At 51.3% G+C, this 8,285-nt stretch overlaps 1 protein-coding gene across 1 annotated transcript; it reads right to left on the bottom strand.

Annotated features, from left to right (window-relative positions):
- Nucleotides 1-2,307: 2,307 nt before the first annotated feature.
- Best4 (bestrophin 4) lies at nucleotides 2,308-5,779 on the bottom strand. Its single transcript, XM_021161228.1, is given in 15 exon segments — nucleotides 2,308-2,566; nucleotides 2,658-2,719; nucleotides 2,721-2,816; nucleotides 2,906-2,977; nucleotides 3,107-3,267; nucleotides 3,270-3,294; nucleotides 3,753-3,818; nucleotides 4,307-4,384; nucleotides 4,386-4,435; nucleotides 4,564-4,653; nucleotides 4,656-4,732; nucleotides 4,734-4,781; nucleotides 5,455-5,500; nucleotides 5,503-5,543; nucleotides 5,628-5,779. Coding segments are annotated over 15 exon segments (1,323 nt in total).
- Nucleotides 5,780-8,285: the final 2,506 nt, after the last annotated feature.

Genomic DNA, 8,285 nt, shown 5'->3' with positions numbered 1-8,285 from the left:
TTTGTAGACCAGGCTGGCCTCGAACTCAGAAATCCGCCTGCCTCTGCCTCCCGAGTGCTGGGATTAAAGGCGTGCGCCACCACGCCCGGCTTGGGATCTTATATAGAAATATTATCACTGTGGTGTGCTATTGTCTGTACACTTGAGATTTTGATAAATGACTCAACCTGCAAAGACACTTGTCATGCAAGCCAAGTGACCTAACCCTAATTTCCAGAAGCACAAGAGAAATCCAAAAAAATTGTCTTCTGGCCTCACATGCTGCTAGGACCCGTGGGATAGTTTGGTCATTGAGGTGAGTGCCCAGCCTGGATTTGAACCCAAAGGGGAGGGAAAGAGCATCAATTTGAGATTGGACATGCTGTGGAGCATCTGTGGGCACAGTGTAAAATCTCTATGTAGCCTAGGCTATGCTGAAACTAAAGCTGACTGGCTGGCCTCAAGCAGAGGTCCCCTGCCGAAGCCTTCACAGTGCTGGTCTATACACCTCATGCGTTTTAATTGCCATTGAGATGACTCAGCAGGTAGAGGCAGCTGGTTCTAAGCCTGGTGACCTGAGATCTAGTCCCTGGAACCCACAGGGTGGAAGAATTATAAAAGATCTCTGACCATGTGTGTAGACGCACTGATAAATGTGCGGTTTTCATTTTAATTTGGAGCCAGGCATGGTGGTGTACACCTCTAATCCCAGCACTTGGGAGGCACAGGCACATGGAACTCTGAGTTTGAGGCCAGCCTGGTCTACAGAGTGAGTTCCAGGACAGTCAGCTACACAGAGAAACCCTGTCTCAAAAACGAAAAAAAAAAATGGAGGGGCCAAGAGGTGGGTCCTCCAGTGAGGACTCAGTATCAGTACTCACATGGCAGCTCACAACTCACTTTTCAAGTCTAAGACAGAATGTCCCAGGGCACCGCATGGCCTCTGTGGCACTTAGGTTGCCCAAAAAATATTTTTGAAAAAGTGTAATCCTATCTACTTGGAAGGCTGAGGCAGGGGAAGGTCAGCTTGGGCAATTTAGTGAGATCCCTCCATTGTTGTGGCTTTAGCCATCCTTTCATGAAAGCAGGAGTAAAAAGTTTTAACGCCATGGTCTCCATGGACCATGCTCTTAATGGTGGGCCAAATACCAAATTAAACATAATCCCACAACAAAGAGATGGATATATTCTTACTGTGACCAGGTAAAGTCAGCACATTGACCTGCCTTCAGAGTGAAGTTACTGGGTAAGGAATGTGGTTCTGAGATAGCTGTCTCAGGCCAGTAGCACAGCAGCATCCTTGCGGTGGGGGAATGCCACTTCCTGAGCTACTAAATCTAGGAAGCACAGGCTGGGAGTGGAGCTAGACACCAGGCACGCTTTTTTTTCTTCCAAGATTTATTACATGTAAGTACACTGTAGCTGTCTGTCTGCAGATACCCCAGAAGAAGGCATCAGATCTCATTATGAGTGGTTGTGGAGCTCTGTGGTTGCTGGGGATTGAACTCTGGACCTTTGGAAGAGCAGTCAGTGCTCCTAACAGCTGACCCATCTTGCCAGCCCATGACTATTTTTAAAGAATTATTTTGGGTGCTGGTAGCTGTCTTCAAACACATCAGAAGGCATCAAATCCCATTATAGATGGTTGTGAGCCACCATGTGGTTGCTGGAATTGAACTTGGGACCTCTGGAAGATCAGTCAGTGCCCTTAGCCACTGAGCCATCTCTCCAGCCCCAGGTTCCTCAACTCTGGATCACTGGCCTAACTCTCCAATGCCTGACAACCGTCAAGGTAACAAATATTTAGACTAAACTGATAAACACTACCTCCAGCTCACTCTGCCATCTTTGCTTTCAGGGGTTGTCCCCAAATGCTTTTCCCAACAGCCAGTGCCCCTGTCCAGAAAAATTGTACTAAATTGTGTGTTAAGACCCAGTGAAGAAGCTGGGCGTGGTGGCGCACGCCTTTAATCCCAGCACTCGGGAGGCAGAGGCAGGCGGATTTCTGAGTTCGAGGCCAGCCTGGTCTACAAAGTGAGTGCCAGGACAGCCAGGGCTACACAGAGAAACCCTGTCTCGAAAAACCAAAAAAAAAAAAAAAAGACCCAGTGAAGAAGCTGGGCGTGGTGGCGCACGCCTTTAATCCCAGCACTCGGGAGGCAGAGGCAGGCGGATTTCTGAGTTCGAGGCCAGCCTGGTCTACAAAGTGAGTTCCAGGACAGCCAGGGCTACACAGAGAAACCCTGTCTCGAAAAAGCAAAAAAAAAAAAAAAAGACCCAGTGAAGCTGGGGTAGAAGGTGGGGTGGTGGCCACCGCAGAAAGGATTATTAGAGATCCAGGGCTTCACTGTCAGGTCCTTCACCCACAGCCTCATCGATGCGGCCCTCAGCCTCCTCATCGCCCATTTGGAAGTGCAGAGGTCCTGGAGCGCCATGCGCTCTGCTGAAGTTTTGCAGGCTTATGGCGTGCCAGGGCACACCTGCACCCAGGAAGCCACCCAGCTGCAGGGTCTGTGTGGCAGGCCTCAGCAGGTCGGACCTCTGAGACACCTCCACCTGCAGGCACTGCTCAGGGTCATCACTCATGCTGCGGGCACCAGGGCAGGCAAAGACAACTGATAACTCCTGGAGGACTTGTTTGTAACCCCATAGGGCAGTCATGTCAAATCCCAACTCACCGCAGGTTGAAAGTGGAACCCAGGAAGGAAGGATGCAGGGACTCAGCAGCTATGGCCACCCGCCGTATAGGGTGGCTGAGGTTGGGCCTTATCCCAGTACAGATCCTGCTCAGTGGGAGGCAGGTTCTGGTACTTATCATCCACAGAGAGCAGGGACACCTGAGCCAGCAGAAGGGCAAGCAGTAGGCCAGGAGCATTTCTCTGCATACCTGGCTATCTCTGCCCCGGGCCCCTACCCCACACCTAACCTGCAAGTTTCAGTCTATGAGCTGATTGGTCTCAAAGTCGTCATTCTAGGGGTTGGTGAGCTGTTCAACCACCTATGAATTGCAAAAATGGTGTCTTCTAGCCTCAAAGCCCCCCTCCCTGTTGCCCCGACTGCCCATCATTGCAGTATGCAGATAGTGGTTATATGTGCCCACCTCTACAAAAGAGGATGCCATACTCGCCTTGAACCAACCAGCGCAAAAGAAAAACTGCAGCAGTGTGGTGAAAGGCATGAACATATCCACGTCCCACAGGGCTAGAGAGGCCTCCTTGCCTGGCTCCAGAGGCTCCTGAAGTTTACCAGCCCCCGTTTCTGGCTCCACAAACTGGCGGCCAATCAGGGAAAGGAATAGACAACTATGGTCACCACCTGAAGAGGGAAAAGCCAGGACTGGGCACTGGGACAGCAAGAAGTGTTGTCCCTGTCTCTGGGCCTGAAGAAGTCTGACAAGCAGTTACGCATGTGACTGGGCAGCAGTAGCAAGAGGGCAGGCTCATCCTCTGTTCTGCTTGCTTTGTGTGTTTGTTTGAGACAGGGGCTCTATGTAGTCCTGGCTGTCTTAGAGCTTGCTTATGTAGACCAGACTGGCCTTGAACTCACAGAGATCCTTTTGCCTCTGTCTCCCAAGTGTTGGGATTTTAAAGATGTGTTTCTCCATGCCTGGCAGGTCATCGTGGTGGGTTGGGAGGAAAGTTTCTGAGGACGGTCCTCAGCAGCTCAGTCCTTCCTGAGACTGAGTTGGCCCGGGTGAAGAGAAGAGCCTTCTCTGCCCCTCGGTATCTCCCACACCTGAGAACATCCAATCGGCACCTGCGCTGGGCAGTTACCTGGGTGTAGACCAGGGGGACGCTGATCCAGTCATAGTGGAATAGCATGCTGCACTTGTTCAGCTCCTAGAGAAGAGGATGAAAGGGAGGGCACAGGAGACAGAGAAGGAGGATGAGGAAGAGAACACGAGACTCCACACACAGCAGACCTGGGCCAGGCCTGAGGCTCCCCTGCTGTCAGGTGGTACCAGCCTGGAGTGCTTCTGATAACAATTTAGGAAATTAGCAAAAAATTCGTATTTTGGAGCTGGCCTCAGTTTCCTTACCTGTGAAAGGGGGTGATAGTAGCACTTGTCCCAAGGGTTGTTTTGAGGACTGAGCCAGTTGTAAACACATGCTTCCAAAATGTCTAGATGGTGGCAGAATTGCCATGTGTTTAGGGCCAGCCTGGGCTAAATAGTGAGTTCCAGGCAAGCTTGAGCTATGGAGAGTAATCCTAGATCCCCTCTAAAAGAGTGTGTGGTATATAGTTGGTGCCTAGTACGTTTTAAGTACCAAAAACATTAATCTGACGATAGAGAAAGGAGAGCCAAGGATCCAAATCCTAAACTGACTTCCAGTATGAGATCCCTGCAGGCCTGGGCGGCCAGGTTAGTGAACCAGACGCAAGGGACCCAGTACTTGTTACAGTCAAGATTTCAAGCTCTCAAACTTTTTCCTCTCTTCTTGAGACATGAAACCTGGCCAGGGTGAGGGAGGTAAATGCAGAGTCCTCTACCGCCAGGGGGCGCCAGTGATTGTGTAGCTGGCTGTTCTCCCTTAAACCCATTGGCCTCCCTGGAATCCTAGAGCGCCCCCTAAAGGTCAGACCTTTCCACCACATGCTCCATGGTGGGGAAGCGCTTGAGTACACGGGTGCTCACCGAACGTAGCACCAAAACCGATGCCAGGTTGGCATAGCCCGTAGCAAGCAGCCACTCTGGTCCACACCGTGCACACTGGCCGAGACACACATTAACTGGTCCGGCAGTGGAATGCTTGTACTGAGACCACCAACGGTTCGCCAACAAAGTCACGTAGAAACCTAGTGGGTCACCATGGGTAACAGAGACAGAAAGGGTTCCAGGCCCTCAAAAGCGGTTGAGATACTGCATTGGATTCTAGCGCCCTTCTAGTCCCATTAGAAGTGGGACTTGCTGGGAAAGCCGGGCCAGGAAGACACAAAGAATGCCAACTTGCGGGCTGGTGAGATGGCTCAGTGGGTAAGAGCATCCGACTGCTCTTCCGTAGGTCCTGAGTTCAAGTCCCAGCAACCACATGGTGGCTCACAACCATCTGTAATGAGCTCTGACGCCCTCTTCTGGTGTGTCTGAAGAGGGCAATGGTGTACTCATATACATAAAATAAATATATAACAAAAAAAAAAAAGAATGCCAACTTGCAGGGAAGAGGGAGGTGGGGTTTGAGGCCAGGAGATTACTGAGTCTAAGACTTTTCCATGAGGGTAGGGATCCCTTCTCTCTAGATTCCGATGTATAACCAGAGAGGGGTTATAAGGCCAGTGAGTGTCTTTGTGCCAGTGAAGACTGAGGGTCCAGAAATGACAGACAAGTAATGCCCCAGAGGAAACTGTGGACCCGGGATCTAGCCCTTCTGTCTACTGGTTAACCACAGGCCAAGCTGCTCAGAGTTGTCAAGTCAGCCCAAAGGTCAGAAAACATGGTCAGGATACCAGGGAGAACTAGGAGGGTCCTTAGCCAGCACAAAGGACAAGGGGATGAGCTCTGCTGAGTGGGTGCAGTATCGGCCACCTGGGCATAAATGTGTCTCTGCTCCTGGCTCAGCAACAGCCTAAGGAATGTCAGGCAGAAACCTGGGTTGGAAGGAGGCAGGCGGTACAGGTCCCCGCATGCCAGGGCTCAGTGCTGCCCTCACCGGTAGGTGATGCTGAGGGCAGCATACAAGGCGCAGAATAGCAGGAACTCCTTGTACGGGAGCTTGTAAATGCTGCCCCTCCAGCGGAAGAGCAAGCCAGAGAAGGCTCTGAAGCATGCTTCTGCCACTCGGAGAGTGTAAGACGCCGTCATGGTGCTGGGGCCTGGTACAGAAGGTCACAGAACTGTCTGTCCTCTTCTCTGCTTGTTATCCTACCACTAAACCTAGCACCTTGAGCAAAGTTCCTTCATCTCTGACCGCTCATCTTCACCCTGTGTCGGTAGACAAGGGGCTAAAAAAACGATAGGACAAAGTCTAAAGAGTCCCCTGCAGAACATGGGTAAAACCAGGATGGAGTTGGGTGAAGTGGAGCTGAGCTCTGTGCCCCTCACAGAGGTTTTCCACAACCCTTCTGCCTTTGGAGCTGGGATAAGTAGATTCTGAAGTGTTGAGGATCAGAGCCTCAGCTTACTAGGTGCCATGGTGCGCATCTGCAAGCCCAGCACTCCTAGCAGGAGATCTCGAGTTCTATAGCCCGTGCTATAGAGCAAGACCTTGTCTCAAAACAAACACAACCAACTGCAGCCCAGAGGCTCCACTTTCCCCTGGAGCGTCCCCTCCACACCTGGTTACCCGGTCTCCCAAGTCCCAGGGCCCTCTAATCCCCACTCACACCTGCCTACCTGTTCTGAGCCGCAGCCTGGAGGAACTGGACCAGACCCCATTCTTCCCGATCTTAAGTAGCTGCCGACATGATGGATGGAGGCGGTCACACAGCTACTCCTGGGAACTGGGCGTGTGCTGCTAGCCTTGTGGGGCTGGTCTGGACTTTGAGTGACCATGTGTCCTCACCCTACATTTCACAGGTGATACCATGTCCTTTAAGCTAGAGACAATAGGGAGGATTATTTTATGCTCCAAGTGAGATGACAGTTCAGGGTAAACTGTTGTGGTAACTCTCAGCTGCTGATCACTGAGTACTAAGGGACAGACAGACAGACACTGTGCCAAGAACAACATTCTTTTTCTTTGCGTGGGCTCTTCATCACATCCTCGCCATTCAGGAATCATCCCAGTTTCTCAGAGTAGGTTCCAAGAGGAGAGTGACTTCCCCAAAGTCACACAGCTAGGTCGTGGTGTTGGAGGCAGGAGACCATGCCACAGCTTCAGGCTAGATGGGCTCTGTTTGGACCCTAGAGCAGGACTTGGGCACCAAGATCAGTGTCCTTGGTACCAGTGGCTTCAACACAGGGCCAGGCTCCTGTCCCAGGCTCTGGGGTCCTAGTCAGGCCATTTCCATGCCACAGTGTTAAAGAGGTCATGAATCTAAGGACTTGGACCATGAGGTACATCTCTTTAAGTTCTGTGAAACCATCTTAACTCCTGGATACTCTCAGGGACTCTTTCTCTCTTGACTGTCTTGGGTGTGTGGATGCGTGCGTGCGTGCGTGCGTGTGTGTGTGTGTGTGTGTGTGTGTGTGCCCTGTGTGTATGCAAGGCCTACAGAGGGCAGAAGCCCTGCTTGCTGGAGGGATTCTGTCCATATCCTACCTTGGTTTTTACCCTTTCTTTCCTTTCTCTTGCCTTCCCTCCTTCCCATCCTTCTGTCCTTCCTTCCTTCCTTCCTTCCTTCCTTCCTTCCTTTCTCCATCTCCTCCTTGAGATCCTGTGCCCCGCACCTTCACGGCCCTCACACACTTGAACCTGTTACCAGCTTTCTGGTTTGTGAATTTCCCACAGAGTTAGGATAAAAAGTTCGTGACCTGGAGCTGCTGCCCAGGAAGGACGATCATCCCCCCAGCTTATCTCCCTTCCCACTGAGGATGGATCTCTTGTCCTGCTTTATGACCCCAGAAAGGGAACCATTCCGTCTATAAGTCATGCGCCCTGCCCTGCTTCTCCATGTTCTTCTTGCTGGTCCTTCCCACCAGCGCCCTCCCCTCCTCACAGGGAAGTTGGTCATACAGCTGAGTACCTAACATCAGGGGTGTGCAGCCAGCCGGTCTGCATTCCCAAGCTCTCCCAGCTTCATGACCTCAGACAGACAAACTCTTTGTCTATTGTGACAGGGTTTCACGCAGCCCCGGCCAGCCTCAAACTCTCCGTGTAGCTGACCATGGAGCTACACTCCTGAGCCCCCTGCCTTCACCTTCCAAGTGCTAGGCTCACAGACAAACGCCAGAATACCAGCAAACTTCTGTATGCTTGATCAATGAATTTCACCGAGAAGAAATGGCGATGACAGTACCAGTTTCACTGAGTTGCTGGAAATATTAGTTACTATGTAAAGTTCTCAGAGGAGCAATAAGCAACCATGAAGTCTGGTCTAGCTCTAGCTATTGTGTCGGGGATGGGAGTGGGATGAGTCTCATGTAGCCCAGGCTGACCTCCAGTTGCCTGTGTAGGTGAGGATGACCTTGGATTCACGACCTTCTTGCTTTCAATTCTCAAGAGCTGGGATTGCAGGTGTGTATGGCCACACCCAGGTTTTTTTGTTGTTTTTTTTTTTTTTTTTTTTGTCTGTTTTTTGTTTTTTTTTTTGTCCGAGACAGGGTTTCCCTGATAGCCCTGGCTGTCCTGGAACTCACTCTGTAGACCAGGCTGGCCTCGAACTCAGAAATTCACCTGCCTCTGCCTCCCGAGTGCTGGGATTAAAGG

Source organism: Mus caroli, chromosome 4 (genome assembly GCF_900094665.2).
Source record: "Mus caroli chromosome 4, CAROLI_EIJ_v1.1, whole genome shotgun sequence".
In the NCBI taxonomy this organism is placed as follows: domain Eukaryota; kingdom Metazoa; phylum Chordata; class Mammalia; order Rodentia; family Muridae; genus Mus; species Mus caroli.
This window is presented reverse-complemented; position numbering and strand designations above follow the sequence as displayed.